At 39.3% G+C, this 21,167-nt stretch overlaps 1 protein-coding gene across 2 annotated transcripts; it reads left to right on the plus strand.

The window, feature by feature from the left end:
• Positions 1–781: 781 nt before the first annotated feature.
• LOC133610215 (heterogeneous nuclear ribonucleoprotein D0-like) lies at positions 782–20,419 on the plus strand. 2 transcript variants are annotated; one of them, XM_061966335.1, is made up of 9 exons: positions 782–905; positions 996–1,327; positions 11,528–11,696; positions 11,764–11,925; positions 11,990–12,121; positions 14,950–15,049; positions 15,117–15,263; positions 18,384–18,486; positions 19,504–20,419. In XM_061966335.1, exons 2-8 carry the CDS (start codon positions 1,158–1,160, stop codon positions 18,449–18,451), a joined length of 948 nt encoding a protein of 315 aa, XP_061822319.1. In that variant the 5' UTR covers positions 782–905; positions 996–1,157; the 3' UTR covers positions 18,452–18,486; positions 19,504–20,419. The 2 variants fall into 2 exon arrangements, with proteins under 2 accessions (XP_061822319.1, XP_061822320.1); XM_061966336.1 differs by lacking the exons at positions 18,384–18,486; positions 19,504–20,419 and adding an exon at positions 15,332–15,919 and having other exon boundaries at positions 849–1,327.
• Positions 20,420–21,167: the final 748 nt, after the last annotated feature.

A 21,167-nucleotide genomic window follows, 5' to 3' on the forward strand; every position in this document is an offset into this window, starting at 1 on the left:
AGTTTAGCATCTTTGTTTTCTACCTGTCAACTGTCAGTTTAGCATCTTTGTCTTCTACCTGTCAACTGTCAGTTTAGCGTCTTTGTTTTCTACCTGTCAACTGTCAGTTTAGCATCTTTGTTTTCTACCTGTCAACTGTCAGTTTAGCGTCTTTGTTTTCTACCTGTCAACTGTCAGTTTAGCATCTTTGTTTTCTACCTGTCAACTGTCAGTTTAGCATCTTTGTTTTCTACCTGTCAACTGTCAGCTTAGCGTCTTTGTTTTCTACCTGTCAACTGTCAGCTTAGCGTCTTTGTTTTCTACCTGTCAACTGTCAGTTTAGCGTCTTTGTTTTCTACCTGTCAAGTGTCAGTTTGGCATCTTTGTCTTCTACCTGTCAACTGTCAGTTTAGCATCTTTGTTTTCTACCTGTCAACTGTCAGTTTAGCATCTTTGTTTTCTACCTGTCAACTGTCAGTTTAGCGTCTTTGTTTTCTACCTGTCAACTGTCAGTTTAGCGTCTTTGTTTTCTACCTGTCAACTGTCAGTTTAGCATCTTTGTTTTCTACCTGTCAACTGTCAGTTTAGCATCTTTGTCTTCTACCTGTCAACTGTCAGTTTGGCGTCTTTGTTTTCTACCTGTCAAGTGTCAGTTTGGCGTCTTTGTCTTCTACCTGTCAACTGTCAGTTTAGCATCTTTGTTTTCTACCTGTCAACTGTCAGTTTAGGCTGCTCGCCGGCTCCTCATCACCACTTCAAGATGGCGGCCCAATTTCTCGCGTCACAGCAGCCAATGCTGCGTCTACTTACAACATGGGGTAAACTGCTGGGTAAATTAGCGGCAGCTTGCAGTACACTCTCCTTCCTGTGGCGCTGTAGGACACTTGGTGTCGTCCCACGAAGAAGACAATAAAACAGGAGAAAGGGTAAACTGCTGGCTAAATTAGCGGCTTGCATTCATACTCCAGAATTTAAAAAAACAGAAATTTAAAACTGAGACAAGCTTCTCTTTTTAGGCATTCAGACCAAAGGCGGCGGACTTGAACGTCTTCAGTTAACCCGCCAGCTCACCTCACCGTCTTGCCGTTAGCCCCCTTTGCCTGTTAGCTTAGCTTCGGCTAACTGACGCGACTCCGCCCGCGGCCAAGGAAGACAGAAGCCCGCAGAAGAAGGCGAGCATGTCGGACGACTTCAGCGAAGACATGAGCATCATGAGGATGGAGGAGGACGGCGAGGCGTACAGCGACGACCCCATGACGGCGACAGGGGCGAGCGACGGCGGCCTGAATGCCGGCGGAGAGGCCGAGGGGTCTCGGATCGACGCCAGTAAGAATGAGGAAGATGAAGGGTAAGATGGAGTCAAATGTTACATGGTGTTGTTAAAAGAACACCAACATACGCGTTTGACCCTTTCAAAATCAAACATAACCACATTTGCGACTAATTATAGCAACATGTCTGGTTCTCTTTAGACCAATGTTTATTCATCACAGGCCTAGGGCGCCAAAATATGTCTCCCAGCTGTGGCCCGTTGTAATACTCTCTTACACCACTGGGGGCAGTAATGGCAATCTAGACCAGTTTTCGGCAAAATAGATTACGATTTTCAATCCGGCCCGTCGAACGTTCTACATCATTTTTTTTAGCTCCACAAACCACGTCAAACCCAGATTCCGATCTAACAAAGGTCTTAACTAGGGTTGCAAAGGGGTAATGGTAAATCTTCAAGGTACTGTGAAGACCATATATATACAGGTAAAAGCCAGTAAATTAGAATATTTTGAAAAACTTGATTTATTTCAGTAATTGCATTCAAAAGGTGTAACTTGTACATTATATTTATTCATTGCACACAGACTGATGCATTCAAATGTTTATTTCATTTAATTTTGATGATTTGAAGTGGCAACAAATGAAAATCCAAAATTCCGTGTGTCACAAAATTAGAATATTACTTAAGGCTAATACAAAAAAGGGATTTTTAGAAATGTTGGCCAACTGAAAAGTATGAAAATGAAAAATATGAGCATGTACAATACTCAATACTTGGTTGGAGCTCCTTTTGCCTCAATTACTGCGTTAATGCGGCGTGGCATGGAGTCGATGAGTTTCTGGCACTGCTCAGGTGTTATGAGAGCCCAGGTTGCTCTGATAGTGGCCTTCAACTCTTCTGCGTTTTTGGGTCTGGCATTCTGCATCTTCCTTTTCACAATACCCCACAGATTTTCTATGGGGCTAAGGTCAGGGGAGTTGAAGGGCCAATTTAGAACAGAAATACCATGGTCCGTAAACCAGGCACGGGTAGATTTTGCGCTGTGTGCAGGCGCCAAGTCCTGTTGGAACTTGAAATCTCCATCTCCATAGAGCAGGTCAGCAGCAGGAAGCATGAAGTGCTCTAAAACTTGCTGGTAGACGGCTGCGTTGACCCTGGATCTCAGGAAACAGAGTGGACCGACACCAGCAGATGACATGGCACCCCAAACCATCACTGATGGTGGAAACTTTACACTAGACTTCAGGCAACATGGATCCTGTGCCTCTCCTGTCTTCCTCCAGACTCTGGGACCTCGATTTCCAAAGGAAATGCAAAATTTGCATGGTTGGGTGATGGTTTGGGGTGCCGTGTCATCTGCTGGTGTCGGTCCACTCTGTTTCCTGAGATCCAGGGTCAACGCAGCCGTCTACCAGCAAGTTTTAGAGCACTTCATGCTTCCTGCTGCTGACCTGCTCTATGGAGATGGAGATTTCAAGTTCCAACAGGACTTGGCGCCTGCACACAGCGCAAAATCTACCCGTGCCTGGTTTACGGACCATGGTATTTCTGTTCTAAATTGGCCCGCCAACTCCCCTGACCTTAGCCCCATAGAAAATCTGTGGGGTATTGTGAAAAGGAAGATGCAGAATGCCAGACCCAAAAACGCAGAAGAGTTGAAGGCCACTATCAGAGCAACCTGGGCTCTCATAACACCTGAGCAGTGCCAGAAACTCATCGACTCCATGCCACGCCGCATTAACGCAGTAATTGAGGCAAAAGGAGCTCCAACCAAGTATTGAGTATTGTACATGCTCATATTTTTCATTTTCATACTTTTCAGTTGGCCAACATTTCTAAAAATCCCTTTTTTGTATTAGCCTTAAGTAATATTCTAATTTTGTGACACACGGAATTTTGGATTTTCATTTGTTGCCACTTCAAATCATCAAAATTAAATGAAATAAACATTTGAATGCATCAGTCTGTGTGCAATGAATAAATATAATGTACAAGTTACACCTTTTGAATGCAATTACTGAAATAAATCAAGTTTTTCAAAATATTCTAATTTACTGGCTTTTATCTGTGTATATATATATATATATATATATATATATATATATATATATATATGCAGAGGTGGGTAGTAACACGGTACATTTACTCCGTTACATCTACTTGAGTAACTTTTGGGATAAATTGTACTTCTAAGAGTAGTTTTAATGCAACATACTTTTACTTTTACTTGAGTATATTTATAGAGAAGAAACGCTACTTTTACTCCGCTACTTTTATCTACATTCAGCTCGCTACTCGCTACTAATTCTTAACGATCTGTAAATGCACGCTTTGTTTGTTTTGGTCTGTCAGACAGACCTTCATAGTGCCTGCGTTTCAACAAATACAGTCACTGGTGACGTTCACTCCGTTCCACCAATCAGATGCAGTCACTGGTGACGTTGGACCAATCAAACAGAGCCAGGCGGTCACATGACCGGACTTAAACAAGTTGAAAAACTTATTCGGGTCTTACCATTTAGTGGTCAATTGTACGGAATATGTACTGTACTGTGCAATCTACTAATAAAAGTTCCAATCAATCAATCAAAAGTGTGAAGGAAAAAAGACCCTTTTTTTATTTCAACCGTACTTCCCGTCAAAAGTCTAAAGACTGACTGCACAGTTCCTGTCTTCACAATAAAAGTGCCGCTCCATCGCGCTTGCGCTTTCAAAATAAGAGTCTCCGAAAGCCAGCGCAAACAAGCTAGCAAGCTACGGAGTTTGCCGCCAATGTATTTCTTATAAAAATGAATATGGAAGCTGAACAAATAAGATGCCAAAAACCAACCACTTTCATGTGGTATTAGACAGAAAGGAGGAACTTTTTTTCTCCTCCATTTGAAAACGTGGCCGTTATCATCACTACTGTCTGATTCCAATCAATGCAAGTCATCAGAATCAGGTAATACACCAACTTATATTCTTGTCTTCATGAAAGAAAGGAATCTATATGTTAAACATGCATGTATATTCATTAAAACACCTTTAACATGTAAACATAAACGGCAAAATAAATAAATATAAATTATATACTGTATATATCAATGTATGTATATATATATATATACACACACATATATATATATATGTGTGTGTATGTTACTCATTAGTTACTCAGTACTTGAGTTGTTTTTTCACAACATACTTTTTACTTTTACTCAAGTAAATATTTGGGTGACTATTCCTTACTTTTACTTGAGTATTAAATCTCTAAAGTAACAGTACTCTTACTTGAGTACCAATTCTGGCTACTCTACCCACCTCTGTATATATGCAAGACTTATTTATTTCTATTCATAGTCATATTTGAAAACAGCTAGTGTTTTCCATTTGTTCTCTTTCTATTTGTCCGCAAGTAAACTGTGTGTGTTACCTTGAAGACTTGGAATGTAGAAGTTGGAGTACTCCTTTATATCTTATCTGCAGTAGAACAATGAGGCTTTGTTCCTTCCCTGAGAGGTGGGGGCTTTCTTTCTGTGTAAGAAGGAGGCTCTTCCGTATGAGTGTTAGAACAACTTAGGAGGCCAGTATGAATGTATTAGTCTAGGTTGTTCTCCTGAAATTTCAGTAAAACTTGATGATATTCCTATTCTGTCCTGGTGATCCTTCTTACTCAGTTTGTATGTCATCCAAAAGAATTTGGGATTGACCAGTAACTTAGATTCCCTTGGAGGAAGAACTGGTCCGACGCAACAATTTGGGGGCTCGTCCGGGATTTGAACCCGGGATTCACGCAACAGTACTCAAAGCGCTTTGACACTATTTCCACATTCACCCATTCCCACACGCATTCACGTACTGATGGCAGGAGCTGCCATGCAAGGCCCTAACCACGAACTATCAGGAGCAAGGGTGAAGTGTCGTGCTCAAGGACACAACGGACGTGACGAGGTTGGTAGAAGCTGGGGATCGAACAAAGAACCCTCAGGTTGCTGGCACGGCCACTCTCCCAACCGTGCCACGCCGTTGGGAGTGTTTGGTGGAAATTTTCTGGTAAATTTCCGGAAATTTACCACGGGAAGTTAAGCTCGGGAAGTTTGGAAATTTTGACCTTTTTTTGATTATTCAAAGTTGGACAGTGTCCATCTTATTCTGTAGAATAAGATGATAAGCTTGTAAAAGACTAATGCAACGCCACACACAGATATAAATAGTCGGCTAAACAATTGGAGTAGTCTTTAAAAATATGTCACTGATGGGCAAATGAATAGAAAAAGGCTAGATGAATACATGAAGACTCAATCAGCATGCTAAGTCAAACTATAAGCTACATTCTTGTATGACAACAGAATGGCTCCCAGAACAGAAGGCAGAGGAAACCACACCTTTTGATTTAGTATTTGCTAGTTGAACTTTACACATCACAAAAAAGGTCAATTCGGATCGCTAACGTTGTTAGCGTAAATGAATGGGATTTAACATAGAGAAAATTAGCATCACGGCTAACGGATAAATATTTTTTGTTCATTATGAGACTGGTGGTGGTACATAAACCTAGCTAACTAGAGATATTGGCCCCAAAATCATTGAACAAGTACAGGAACAGCTAGCTAGCTTGAGTGGAAGTCTGCTGGAGTAGTCTACAGCCATACAGTAACAAGCAATTACACCTCTATTACACTTAAATACCATACATCAAATATATTTACCCCAGTACCTGACTGGATGAAGTCCTTGGGCTCAAATACTAGTGTGGCCTCAATAGCCCTGCTGTAGTGTGTAGCATGCTGGGAATGATCTGTGCATGTGATGGAAGAATGCACTGCACATGTGATGGAGGAATGCACAGTGTAGGGTTGAAATTCAACTGAATTTGCATTAAATCCGGTTGTTTTAGCTAATAATCATGCTGCAAGATCGAGCATGTTGCATTCAATGTTTATTTCCATTAATTCCCGTTAATTCAATCAATCAATCAATCATCCATCCATCCATTTTCTACCGCTTATTCCCTTTGGGGTCGCGGGGGGCGCTGGAGCCTATCTCAGCTACAATCGGGCGGAAGGCGGGGTACACCCTGGACAAGTCGCCACCTCATCGCAGGGCCAACACAGATAGACAGACAACATTCACACTCACATTCACACACTAGGGCCAACTTAGTGTTGCCAATCAACTTATCCCCAGGTGCATGTCTTTGGAAGTGGGAGGAAGCCGGAGTACCCGGAGGGAACCCACGCAGTCACGGGGAGAACATGCAAACTCCACACAGAAAGATCCCGAGCCCGGTTTTGAACCCAAGACTACTCAGGACCTTCGTGTATTGTGAGGCATCAATCAATCTTTATTTATATAGCCCTAAATCACAAGTGTCTCAAAGGGCTGCACAAGCCACAACGACATCCTCGGTACAAAGCCCACATATATTTTCCCATATATTATATTTCCATCATATATTCCCATATATTTTTAAAGTTTCCAACTTTGAATATTCCCGGAATTTTGCAATCCTAGTCTTATCTCATTCTCCTTCTATGCCACATCAATATGGAATGCACTCCCAACAGGTGTAAAAGAAAGTGCATCTCTATCCTCCTTTAAAACCGCACTAAAAGAACACCTCCAGGCAGCTACAACACTAGCCCAACCCCCTCCCCCCACCACATCCCACCTCCCCGGATTGTAAATACCGTATTTTCCGCACCATAAGGTGCCCTGGGTTAAAAGCCGCGCCTTCAATGAACGGCATATTTCAAAACTTTGTCCACCTATAAGCCGCCCGGTGTTGTAAGCCGCATCTAACTGCGCTAAAGGAATGTCAAAAAAACAGTCAGATAGGTCAGTCAAGCTTTAATAATATATTCAAAACCAGCGTTCTAACAACTCTGTTCACTCCCAAAATGTACGCAAATGTGCAATCACAAACATACGTATATCAACATGGACAGAGCTGCGTGAAAAAAGCCACCCGGCCTCTTCGCGTAAACTTAAACTTACCTTAACCACTCGCTCATCTTTTCTTCATCCATCCCTTCGAGTTAGCTTTTATGATGACGCCGGCTGGAAAGGTCTCTTTTGGCAAGGTCTTCCTTTTGAATATCACCATGGGTGGAAGTTTCTGGCCATTAGCATGGCAAGCTAGAACCACAGTGAAGGATGACTTCTCATTCCCTGTGGTGCGAATATTCACCGTACGTGCTCCCGTTGTATCCACAGTGCGTTCACAGGAATATCAGTTGCTGTGAAATAGTAATCTGTGTGCGGATGGAGAGATTGCGTCTTTTCATGAACCGGATCCCTGACGCTTAGTAGGAGCCATTTTGTGGTCTTTACAGATGTAAACACACAAAGGAAATGAAACGTACGGTATATCCGCGCGCTTTTTCTTCTTCTACGCGGGCGGGTGGTTGCTTACAGTAGAAGAAGAAGCGCTTCCTGTTCTATGGGGGCGGGTGCTTACCTTGGCGGTTGCTTGCGTAGAAGAAGAAGCGCTTCCTGTTCTACCGGGAAAAAAGATGGCGGCTGTTTACCGAAGTTGCGAGATCGAAACTTTATGAAAATGAATCTTAATATTTATCCATATATAAAGCGCACCGGGTTAAAAGCCGCACTGTCAGCTTTTGAGTAAATTTGTGGTTTTAGGTGCGGCTAATAGTGCGGAAAATACGGTAATCAAATGTATATACTTGTTCTTATGCTTGCTGAGCTCACTATGTTCACCGCTCGCTGTACATATCCTACCAAGTGAGACCTACACTGTTACAATGTCCATTTCTCAGATGATCAAATTGTTGATGACTGAAATATGCTGATAGCAACCCAACCTGACCTACCCCCCTCCACGTCCCACCCCCCGGATTGTAAATAATTCAATGTATATACTCTGATGATTAACTTGTGTAATGACTGTATTATGCTGATAGTATATATTTGTACCATAAATGTATTAACGTGGACTCCGACTTAAACAAGTTGAAAAACTTGTTCGGGTGTTACCGTTTAGTGGTCAATTGTACGGAACATGTACTGTACGGAAAAATATGGTAATCTCAGTGTATCTACGAAGCAATTAAACTTTAAAGTCACAGCCCATCTAGGATTGAGCAAAAAACAAAATAAAGCATAAATAAAAACTCTTCTATGTATCTACTGCCTCATTTGTCATTTCCACATATTAATCCTCTGCTACCTCAACAAACTGAGGTCGAAACTGTTCAAGAGGGTTGAGTTACTCCCTGCCTTGTAGGCATCACTGTGTATTGATAGGATAAGAAAAGTTGTGCAAGGTGTCAACAATTTACACAAACCAAAAATACAAACTTAATAGACTCAGGCCTCGAATTTTTACGTTTTAAGGTCGAGGCAAGTGTTTCCTTAAAGGAGGGCTCATATTTTAGGGCACCAAGGCAAGTTAGAAGGTCACCAAGGCAAACATTTTCTTTCGAGGCAGGGGCTCTAAAGTGTGCATAAATATATATATATATATATATCAATCAATCAATGTTTATTTATATAACCCTAAATCACAAGTGTCTCAAAGGGCTGCACAAGCCACAACAACATCCTCGGTTCAGATCCCACATCGTCATTTTATATAAAACAGTTTTTTGTTTTTTTTAATTCATTATTAATATAAACTTGTCAGCTTTTTATCATTTCATGATGCCTTTATCTCTATTTTTACATTTTGATAGAGGGTGTTTTTTTTTTTGTTTTTTTTGTTTTTTTAAAGTTGTAGATGCTATATCGGGACAGATCCATTAAGAGTTTGAGCAGAAATATGTAGAGATGTCCGATAATATCGGCCGATAAATGCTTTAAAATGTAATATCGGAAATTATCGGTATCATTTTTTTTATCGGTATCGTTTTTTTAAAAATTATTATTAAATCAACATAAAAAACACAAGATACACTTACAGTTAGTGCACCAACCCAAAAAACCTCCCTCCCCCATTTACACTCATTCACACAAAAGGGTTGTTTCTTTCTGTTATTAATATTCTGGTAGGTTCCTACATTATATATCAATATATATCAATACAGTCTGCAAGGGATACAGTCCGTAAGCACACATGATTGTGCGTGCTGCTGGTCCACTAATAGTACTAACCTTTAACACTTAATTTTACTCATTTTCATTCATTACTAGTTTCTATGTAACTGTTTCTATATTGTTTTACTTTCTTTTTTATTCAAGAAAATGTTTTTAATTTATTTATCTTATTTTATTTTATTAATTTTTTTAAAAAGGACCTTATCTTCACCATACCTGGTTGTCCAAATTAGGCATAATAATGTGTTAATTCCACGACTGTATATATCAGTATCGGTTGATATCGGTATCGGTAATTAAAGAGTTGGACAATATCGGATATCGGCAAAAAGCCATTATCGGACATCCCTAGAAATATGTCCTATAGGTATTAACTATACACAATAAAACATGAACAAAATGCTTTGTCACATTGTTTTTTGAAGTAACACTCTTGTGCCATGAAAAAAACACAAGTAATGTAAAAAAAAATCCTTGTTTACTTTTTGATATCAAAATAAAATCTGAAGCAGTTTGGCTAATGAAGAGCTTTGTTTATAACTGTTTGGCCAACAAAAATAAAGAGTGTCACATCGAATAAACAATCTTCACAGCCTGCGTTCGATTCGATGAGATGACAAAACATTTTAGCTAATAGTGATGTTATTTGAACACTGATACAGTTTGCAGTTAAATAAAGGAGGAGTGAACATCTCAGTAAACAAAGTAAAGACTTTATAAACAAGTTGTGACAACGTTCACAACACATCACCTGCTGCATGTTTCCTCACCTCATTAACTCTGTCACAGCAACTGATGGGCGCTGTATTGAGAAAATAAAAGTAACATCAAATAGTTTTCTCCTTCGCTGTATACTCTTAGTGTGGGGACAAGTGTCTCCAATATTGTCCACACCTGTCTCCATCCAAACACAGCAGTGCGCTCTTAAACGCACAGCGGGAAGTGAGGCTCGGTTTAACATCATTAAATCTCCCGAGCAAAGTCCGTGTAGTTAGTCCGCCATGATTATCAAACCAAACGACGCCTTTGCATCACCTAAAATGCATTAATAAATGACAGGTTTTCGGTAATTTAAAAGTTAGATGGTGTTAGTAACCGTTGGGAATTTTATGGCAAATTATCATTACACTGTTTATTGTTACATCCCTCGTCCATTAACAAGTAAAAAGTCAAGGGCGGTCACGGCATGTTCTTGCCGCAAATGTTGGTCAATTTTTTAGGGCATTACGGAAAATGACGAGGGCGGTTGCGGCTTTTGCCGCAGTTGCCGTGGTTAAATTCGAGCCCTGAAGTCTGACAGTATTGCAGTAAATCACACACTCTTCACTTTCTTTAAAGTTGCAGAGAAGACAATCATTTTCACAGAACTGTATCAATGTGCAGTGTCTCATGCAGCATTTTAAGTGGGGTTACCAACTTAACCACTTTACCGCGGTATAAACTATTTGCTTGCCTAACAGAATTACTATTGCCAAATCCAGTGGACAGATTTAGAACATCAGTTTCTTTAATTGAAAAATGCAGCTCAACTTTACACTTAGCAAACTCGTCTCGCGGGCCGGATTGAACCTGTTCCACGGGCAAGATCTGGCCGGCGGGCCACATGTTTGACATCACCGATCTAGAACAATCCGAAGAAGCTTGGCGCTAAAGTCGTAAAGATGTTTCTTAAGGGGGACCTATAATGCAACTTTTCTTACCTACTGATAACCGCTGTTGTGTATTTGGAATCCACAAAAGTCCCGAAAATTGGAAATGAAATCATGGCGGTATTGCAAAAATATTTATAAAATAATCTCACCTTTTTTCATACATCCTGGAATCTGCAAAACTTGTTCGCACTGATGACATCAACAAATTATTACCAAAGTACAAAGTAGCGTATTGTTCGAGAAAACGGTCTGTAAAACATAATCTTTGCAACATTTTGACCAAATAACCACCATTAGATGTTATGTAGACCACAAGGAAGTCTTTTAAATGTAGAATATATGACCTTTTAAGTGCAGAAATTATGACTAAAGTGGTGAAGCTGTGTTTTCATGTGCACTTAGATTTATTGACGGTTTAGTTAAAGGGGTCATATTATGATTTTTTTCTACATGTAAAACACGTCCGGCCCTCAGTGGACAAAGTTTGGACACCCTGCTGTGCAGTGTGCATGTGTACCTAATGAAGTGTCTCGCTGGCGAATAAAATCCGCAAATCTGTAATCATCATGTGCTCTTTCACCTAAAGGAAGGTGTTTGTCGGAGGCCTGAGCTGGGACACGACAAAGAAGGACCTGAAAGATTACTTCTCCAAGTTCGGGGAGGTCATAGACTGCACTCTGAAACTGGACCCCATGACGGGTCGATCCAGGGGCTTCGGCTTTGTGCTCTTCAAGGACGTCGGAAGCGTCGACAAGGTTAGACGGCGCCTGAGGAATATTAGTCACCGTTTACACTGAATACACATCTTTTTTTCTGACGTAGGTCACGTCTCTAAAGGAACACAAGCTCAACGGAAAGGTCATCGACCCCAAAAAGGCCAAGGCCATGAAGGGCAAAGAGCCGGTCAAGAAGATTTTTGTGGGCGGTCTCTCCCCGGACACCCCCGAGGAGAAAGTCCGAGAGTACTTTTCTACCTTTGGAGAGGTTGGTCTCACATTCTGTGCTCTTGTTGATGTCCGTGAACGCACCACCTGTGTGCTGCCACCAGGTGGAATCCGTGGAGCTCCCCATGGAGAGCAAGACCAACAAAAGGCGGGGCTTCTGCTTCATCACGTTCAAGGACGAGGAGGCAGTGAAGAACATCATGGAGAAGAAGTACCACAACATCGGCCTGAGCAAGGTGCGCTTTCCTCCGCTAACAGCGATAACGACGCAGCAGCGACTTTCGAAATATTAATAGTGATAATAATAACTTGTTAAGGGAGGGAAGAGTCCCCCCAGATTCTTTAGTTCTAACGGTGGTGACTATAACCATACTTGCCAACCCTCCCGGATTTTCCGGGAGACTCCCGAAATTCAGCGCCTCTCCCGAAAACCTCCCGGGACAAATTTTCTCCCGAAAATCTCCCGAAATTCAGGCGGACTCAGGTCCTCCACAATATAAAAAAGCGTACCTGCCCAATGACGTTATAACTGTAGAATGATGGAATACTCAGTGGCCTAGTGGTTAGAGTGTCCGTCCTGAGATCGGTAGGTTGTGAGTTCAAACCCCGGCCGAGTCATACCAAAGACTATAAAAAAATGGGACCCATTACCTCCCTGCTTGGCACTCAGCATCAAGGGTTGGAATTGGGGGTTAAATCACCAAAATGATTCCCGGGCGCGGCCACCGCTGCTGCCCACTGCTCCCCTCACCTCCCAGGGGGTGATCAAGGGTGATGGGTCAAATGCAGAGAATAATTTCGCCACACCTAGTGTGTGTGTGACAATCATTGGTACTTTAACTTTAACTTTGGTTTCTTATGTGGGTTTATTGTTAGGCAGTTTCATTAACGTCCTCCCAGCGCGGCAACAACACACAACAACAGCAGTCACTTTTTTGTATACCGTAAAGCAGTTCGTCTGCCGTAAACAGCAATGTTGTGACACTCTTAAACAGGACAATACTGCCATCTAGTGCATTTGATGAAAGCACTTTTGTGCGTGCCACACAGCAATGCATCAGAAAGGGTGTTCAGCATGGTTGGAAAAATAGTGACGGAGAATAGAACAAGGATGGACAATTCAACCCTTAACTCAACAATGAGTAGATGAGTGTTATGTGTGTGTATATGTGTAAATAAATGAACACTGAAATTCAAGTATTTATTTTATATATATATATATATATATATATATAATAAAAAAATATATATATATATATAATAAATATATATATATAATAAAATAAATATATATATATATATATATATATATATATATATATATATATATATAGAATTCACTGAACGTCAAGTATTTCTTATATATATATATATATATATATATATATATATATATATATATGAAATACTTGACTTGGTGAATTCTAGCTGTAAATATACCCCTCCCCTTTTAGCCACGCCCCCGTCCCACCCCGACCACGCCCACCCCCTCCCCCCACCTCCCGAAATCGGAGGTCTCAAGGTTGGCAAGTATGACTATAACTGAAGTTCAACAAATTATTCGACAAAACAGCAGTAAGTACAAATAAAATAGTGTTTCGAGCTATCTAAAGGTCAAACCAGTCTCTAAAATGGTCGCCCATCTCTCATGCTTTTGTCCTCCTTGTCTGCATCGCCTTTTGCAGGAATTGAAACTGAAAGTTAACTTGACGCGTCGCCTAGCACACACACATTCTCCTCCACCCCCTCTCTCCAGGCTGGTACGACATGTCAGGTTCAAACACCGATGACGTCTATTAGACAAGACAAGAAGCGAAGGAATCAAACAGAGACAGGATTCAATTTAGCTCATGAGGAGAAACGTCTGGGGCTGCACACTCAGCTACAGGGGGGGGTCATAAACAGTTCAAAGAAAAGGTGCCTGGAGCGGTGTCAGGTTTTCTGCTTTGTAGATCTCGGGTCATGACAAGATCTTCCTGGGGCTGTCCAATAGATCAAAGAAACCGACACCTCCACGTCGCATCCCATCGCACACAGTGGAGGTTTACAAGCGGTAGGCCTTTTGCTTGATAAGAACAAAGGCAGCTTTTGTCTTCTCGCAGGGCAACCTGAACTCATGGGAAAACAAGTTGTTTGATAACTTATATACAATTATTCTAACACTATTAGTGATAATAATATATGCGAGTGAGAGTAAATAGATAACAAACACAAAGTGCATTCATTGTGTTTATCTTCTTCGAGCAGAAACAAAGCCAAAGCTAGTCATTTCTAATGCCTTCCCTTTTGCCCAAAGGAGGAGAAAATATTCCCATAACAAAATATTGTGAATTCCGGGCTATCGAGTGCACTGGTATTTAAGCTGCACCCAGCAAGTTTTTGGAGAAATAAATATTTTTACATTAACCATAAACTGTAGATATATACCGGCACCAAATATTTAGTAAATGTTTATTTACATACCTTAAGTGTTTCCAAACGGTGTCTGTAACACGGCAGTTAAACGGCTGATCAAACAAAACAGAAGTCATCGTCATGGACCCACTAGCTGCGCAAGCAGACTCAATAACTCCACGGTGACATTTTGGTGAATTTACGATACCTGAAACAATATAAAGTGAATGCCACTGTGAGTTAATAATACTAACACAGACACTTGTGAATGTGTTGGCATATTGTATATATTATATAGAACAACGCAAGCTTGATTACATTACAATAGCAGGTACAAATCCGCATGAAAACACTCCAATCACACATGGGACGGTTTAGTAAGTAAGAATGACGAAGAGTGATAAAAAATCATTTTGAATAGAAGCGCAATGAACGGTTTTATTTCCGGTTTAAAGCAGAGACAGGAAGCACATTTTGAACCGCAGGGAGCAAACTCGTCCAAAAGATGGCGCCATGGCACAAACAATAACACTCCTTTGCAGTGTATTTTTATGGCCGTCAAATCCACAAATTGGCCTCGCCGTTTTATAAGCCGCAGGGTTCAAAGTGTAGGGGGGAAAAAAAAAATCTGGAATTGATGATAATACAACCCTTTGTTGCCTCCTGGCAGTGTGAAGTGAAGGAGGCCATGTCCAAGGAGCAGTACCAGCAGCAGCAGTACTGGGGAGGAAGAGGAGGGTACGCCCCTCGGTCTCGAGGAAGAGGCGGCGGTGAGTCACTTGTGCTCATTAATCATGGGAGAGATTCTTACTATAAAAAAAAAAAATGCATTCCCAGGTCCCGGCCAACAATGGAACCAGGGCTACGGCAACTACTGGAATCAAGGCTATGGCAACTATGGCTACGGTAACCAAGGATACGGAGGGTATGGCGACTACGATTACTCGGGATACGGCAACTACTACGGATACGGCGACGACAGCAGTAAGTGCCTTTTTTACTTCCTGTCAAAAGCCGCCATTTTCCCACATTTCTCCCATGTCCATTCACAGTATAAACGACAACGCGTAGCGGGACGAGCACATTGTTCCGCCTTCCAAAGATAATAAACGATGAACTCCTGGATGGTGCTTTGTCTTCTTGAAAGCAATAGCCCCTTTCTCACTGCCAGCAACTTGAGGGTTCCAGGTTCGATCCCCGCTTCCGCCATCCTAGTCACTGCCGTTGTGTCCTTAGGGAAGACATTTTACCCACTTGCTCCCAGTGCCACCCACACTGGTTTAAATGTAACTTGGATATTGAGTTTCACTATGTAAAGTGCTTTGACTCATTAGAGAAAAGTGCTATATAAATATAATTCACTTCACTTCCCAATAACTGCAATTGCCACTTAATGTCATACTTGCAAATGAGAACAATAAACAATTTGATTTTACTATCAAAAAACAATATTTATTAACACACACAAAAGTACTGATAATGTGTGCCGTTGAGTACCGGTATCGATTCCCAGGTCCTGAGAATTGGTACCGTATGGGTTCAAAAATGAACAGTGCCCATCCCTACATGTGTGTATATTAATGTATTGTCCTCTGTGTAACTTCATTGTGGAGACCATTAATAAACAACCTCAAATCGGATGTTTTTTCATCTCTAATTTAAAGGATTGTTTACATAGCTGCCAAACTAGGTTGCAACATTTTAGGGAGGGCAGAATAATACAAGTAGCAGGTGTTTAAAAAGTGCAGCCGGTGTTACATTGTAGTAATAAAATGAGCAGCAACAATTGGAAAAATAGAGCAAACAATATATGTAAACATTGTATTTAGCCTTTAAAGGGGAACTGCACTTTTTTGGGAATTTTGCCTATTGTTCATGATCAACAAGAACACAGGTCTTTTTTTTATTTTGAATTTTAAAGAGGATAAAAAAAAACGCTTGGAAAATGCGGCTAATGGAAGTCATCGTTGTAGCCTTCAAAGTCTCTAAAATGATTTCAAAACACTCCGTTTTGTAAACACACTGCAAGTATTTATATATAATGTAGTAACAGACACCTTCATAATATGTAATATGTACAATATACACTGCAAGTACAGTGTGTGTGTGTGTGTGTGTGTGTGTGTGTATATATAAAATGTAGTAACAAAAACATTCATATTATGTAATATGTACAATATACACACTGCAAGTATATATATAATTTAGTAACAGACACCTTCATAATATTATGTAATATGTACAATATACACACTGCAAGTAAATATATATATATATATATATTGTAGTAACAGACACCTTAATAACAATATGTAATATGTTTTATATACACACGGCAAGTATATATATAATGTAGTAACAGACACCTTCATAATAATATGTAATATGTACAATATACACACTGCAAGTATATATATAATGTAGTAACAGACACCTTCATAACAATATGTAATATGTACAATATACACACTGCAAGCATATTTATAATGTAGTAACAGACACCTTCATAACAATATGTAATATGTACAATATACACACTGCAAGTATATATATATATATATATATATATATATATATATATATATATATAATGTAGTAACAGACACCCTTATAACAATATGTAATGTTTTATATACACACTGCAAGTATATTTATACTGTAGTAACTGACACCTTCATAACAATATGTAATATGTACAATATACACACTGCAAATATATATATAATGCAGTAGCAGACACCTTCATAACAATATGTAATATGTACAATATACACACTGCAAATATATACATATTGTAGTAATAGACACCTTCATAACAATATGTAATATGTACAATATACACACTGCAAGTATATATATATTGTAGTAATAGACACCTTCATAACAATATGTAATATGTACAATATACACACTGCAAGTATATATAATGTAATAATGTAGTAACAGACACCTTCATAACAATATGTAATATGTACAATATACACACTGCAAGTATATATATAATGTAGTAACAGACACCTTAATGACAATATGTAATATGTACAATATTTACAGTATTTTGGTAATTTTAATAAATACCCGGACTGACTTCCTTCGCATTGATTTCCCTTTCCATAGCAACGCACTTGTTACTTCTGGAAACAAGGGCGTGTGTGTGTTCATGTCATGGAAGACTTGGTAACAGACAACGAAGACGACTATTTTGGGACAAATGAAGATACACAACCGTATCTTTTTGAAGCTGAATATACTGAGGAAGAATTTCTGCTTCTGGAAGCGAGCACAAAGGAAGAGTGAGATGTTGGAGCAGACCGAAGCCAGGGGAGAGTGAGGTGAAAGTTCCTTTGGTGCTGTATATGTGGAATTTGAAGCCAAGCTATTTCGACATGAATGGAGTGCTTATCCAAATAAACGGGGGGAAAATGTCCCCGGCCAGCTGGACCAAACACAAAACTGCCCATTGAATGAGTTACACTTTATATTGATCATGCGTGTTGTTACAACTATAGAACATACGCTCTCTGGCTAGCTGTGTACAAACAAAACATGAAATAATACTTTACGGATACTGTGATTGTTCATGTACAGATCGGTGTCTTATCACATTGTGTTGTGCATTACAAGCGGGGTGACGTACGAGCTAGCTTATCTCTTGCCGTAGTTAGCTATTACGGCTAATACCGAAACATGCCAATGTGTTACTACGCTAACAAAAATAGTTCCCCTGTTTTCACTCTTACAACAACAATGTCGCTACAGCTTTTGTTATTATACAGCTTACATAACGTAAATGAAGTATTGTTGACGGTTTTTGATTGCATTTTTAAGGTGATTTAGAGGTAGAATTGATTGCTCCCATTAGCTGCATTGCTAGCTTACAAGAATGAGTCGATTTTTACATGTTAGAATGCAAAAAAAACCCCACCATTTGTTTCTCATAATGATTGTGAACGATAAGCAAAATTCCCCCAAAAAAGGTAGGTGGAAAATTGCTGGGTGGACTGTACAGGACAGTGACATGAAGGGAAAATGACAGAAAGTCAATTTAGGACCACTTTATGTCATGTTTTTATTTATTTGTGTCATTTTCTACCTCTCTCGCAGCCCCGCCCCTTGGCTACGGCAAGTCGCCACGGCGCCCTGTTCACAGCAACAGCTACCGGCCGTACTAGAGTGCGCGTGGAAAGCCTCCCAACACCCAAAGCAGGTATGTACGCCGCAAAATCGCATCCCTGCCTGTAAAACGTAACCTAGTGGCATTAATTAACTGTTTGGTAATGTAATTTATACATTTTTCTTTTTCTCAGCACCGTCAAAAGTGCTTTACAGTAGTGGTAACATTATTTGAACCCCCCCCCCCCCCCCCGCAGCCTTCCCTTTGCACCATTTTTTTGTCCTTTTTGTTTCTTCTCTCTTTTAAGTGTAAAGTTAACAGGTAAAGAAAGCGCTACTACTGCAAAGTTAAGGATGTACAAGGAAAGCGAAAAGGAAGTATGTTGTCTCCTAACTCTGACATACCTTGTTTGTACCTGCCAGCGGAGCTTCCTTGCAGGCCATGAGCTGACTCCCAGATACTCTCAGGGCCCGCTCAATGCGGACCGGGTACGAGAAGCATACGCTCTCGATTGCTGCCGTTTGGTATGGTCTCACAACATCCTGTATCCGCATTTCTAAACTCAAACCATATGGGACAAAACGTGCAGCTTTCACCTTCCTTTCCCATTTTTGTTCTGTTTTTGACTCGTTTGCAGCCGTACGTGGTGTAAAGGTTAATTTTACGCACATTGTAATGGTCATTCTTTACAGGCCCCCTTCCACAAGTAATAATAATAATATTTTAATAATAAGTATTTGCTCCTTTTTAAAGGTATTTGCACTCCTGATGTAAGCTGCTTGTTTCTTGTCCATGAGCTAACAGCTTCTATGGACGCTGCTGTTGTGTTGGGGGAAAAACGTGTCTTCTCTGTGTAACCTGTAACCTTTTTTTATTTTAAATGTAATACAAGAAGCATATTTTTACAGAAATTTGCACGGAATGTTCCTTTTTTTTTTTTTTTTTTAAATGTGCATCTTTTGACCAAAGGTTTCCTTCTAGTTCAACTCAAGATCTTTGCTATTTAAAGTGTTAAATGTTAATATATACTTATTTTTGTCACGTGCCGTTTCCTGTTGACTTATGGTGTGAAAAGGTGTCCGGAGCTGACATTGGTGTTTTTTTTCTCAGGTGTCGGAGCGACGAGGCTGGCTGGGGGGGTGCAGGGCCGCAGCGACGTCGCCCTCTTCCTGATTGTAAGAAACTAAACTGAAGAGTACTGTCCCCCCACATTTTCTTCTTTATTCCACGGAGCTTTTTTTTGGATTTTTTGCCAGTTATTTAGATGTTTTAACCTTCTTCTTATCCTTTTGTTTTTAGTACTTAACGTCCTTTCGTGCTGTTTGTGAATCACTTCATTTATTACGTAGACATAGAGACACTTATTTACAGCCTTGTGGTAGCAAAGACACGTATTCATCAGTCTTACGTAGAACATTTACAGTGGAACCTCGATTTACCAACTGGATTGGTTCTTGTTAAGCCACAAAGTTTGTATAAGAAACAATGTAGATATCAATAGTGGGCATACTTGCCAACCCTCCCGGATTTTCCGGGAGACTCCCGAAATTCAGCGCCTCTCCCGAAAACCTCCCGGGACAAATTTTCTCCCGAAAATCTCCCGAAATTCAGGCGGACTCAGGTCCATGCGGACCTGAGTCCGCTAACCCACAATATAAATAGCGTACCTGCCCAATCACGTTATAACTGTAGAAGGATGGAGGGCGAGTTCTTGGTTTCATTAAGTCCTCCCAGCGCGGTAACAACACACAACAACAGCAGTCACGTTTTTTTTCTACCGTAAAGCAGTTCGTCTGCCGTAAACAGCAATGTTGTGACACTCTTAAACAGGACAATACTGCCATCTAGTGCATTTGATGAAAGCACTTTTGTGCGTGCCACACAGCAATGCATCATCAGAGAGGGTAGGGTGTTCAGCATGGTTCGAAAAATAGTGACAGAGAATAGAACAAGGATGGACAATTCAACCCTTAACTCAACAATGAGTAGATGAGTGTTATGTGTGTGTATATGTGTAAATAAATGAACACTGAAATTCAAGTATTTATTATATATATATATATATATATATATATATATATATATATATATATATATAAAATAAAAGAAATATATATTTATAGCTAGAATTCACTGAAAGTCAAGTATTTCTTATATATATATATATATATATGTATATATATATATATATATATATATGAAATATTTGACTTAGTATTTCGTCAAGTATTTCTTATATGTATATATATATATATATACATATATATAATAAAATAAATATATGTTTATAGCTAGAATTCACTGAAAGTCAAGTATTTCTTATATATATATATATATAAGAAATACTTGACTTTCAGTGAATTCTAGCTATAAACATATATTTATTTTATTATATATATATATAAGAAATACTTGACTTGTATTTCTTATATATATATATATATATATATATATATATGTATATATACATATATATAATAAAATAAATATATGTTTATAGCTAGAATTCACTGAAAGTCAAGTATTTCTTATATATATATATATATATATATATATAAGAAATACTTGACTTTCAGTGAATTCTAGCTATAAACATATATTTAGTAGTATAGTATTTCTTATATATATATATATATATATATATATATATATATATATATATATATATATATATATATATAAGAAATACTTGACTTTCAGTGAATTCTAGCTATAAACATATATTTATTTTATTATATATATGTATATATATATATATATATATATAAGAAATA

Source organism: Nerophis lumbriciformis, linkage group LG11, assembly GCF_033978685.3.
Source record: "Nerophis lumbriciformis linkage group LG11, RoL_Nlum_v2.1, whole genome shotgun sequence".
Lineage (NCBI taxonomy): Eukaryota > Metazoa > Chordata > Actinopteri > Syngnathiformes > Syngnathidae > Nerophis > Nerophis lumbriciformis.

Bases quoted from the DNA above. Each gene is read 5' to 3' on its own strand.
- LOC133610215 (XM_061966335.1), top strand. From the start codon at position 1,158: ATGTCGGACGACTTCAGCGAAGACATGAGCATCATGAGGATGGAGGAG. The intron at 11,697-11,763 runs GTTAGACGGCGC...TTTCTGACGTAG, and splicing joins ACGTCGGAAGCGTCGACAAG to GTCACGTCTCTAAAGGAACA. The intron at 11,926-11,989 runs GTTGGTCTCACA...TGCTGCCACCAG, and splicing joins ACTTTTCTACCTTTGGAGAG to GTGGAATCCGTGGAGCTCCC.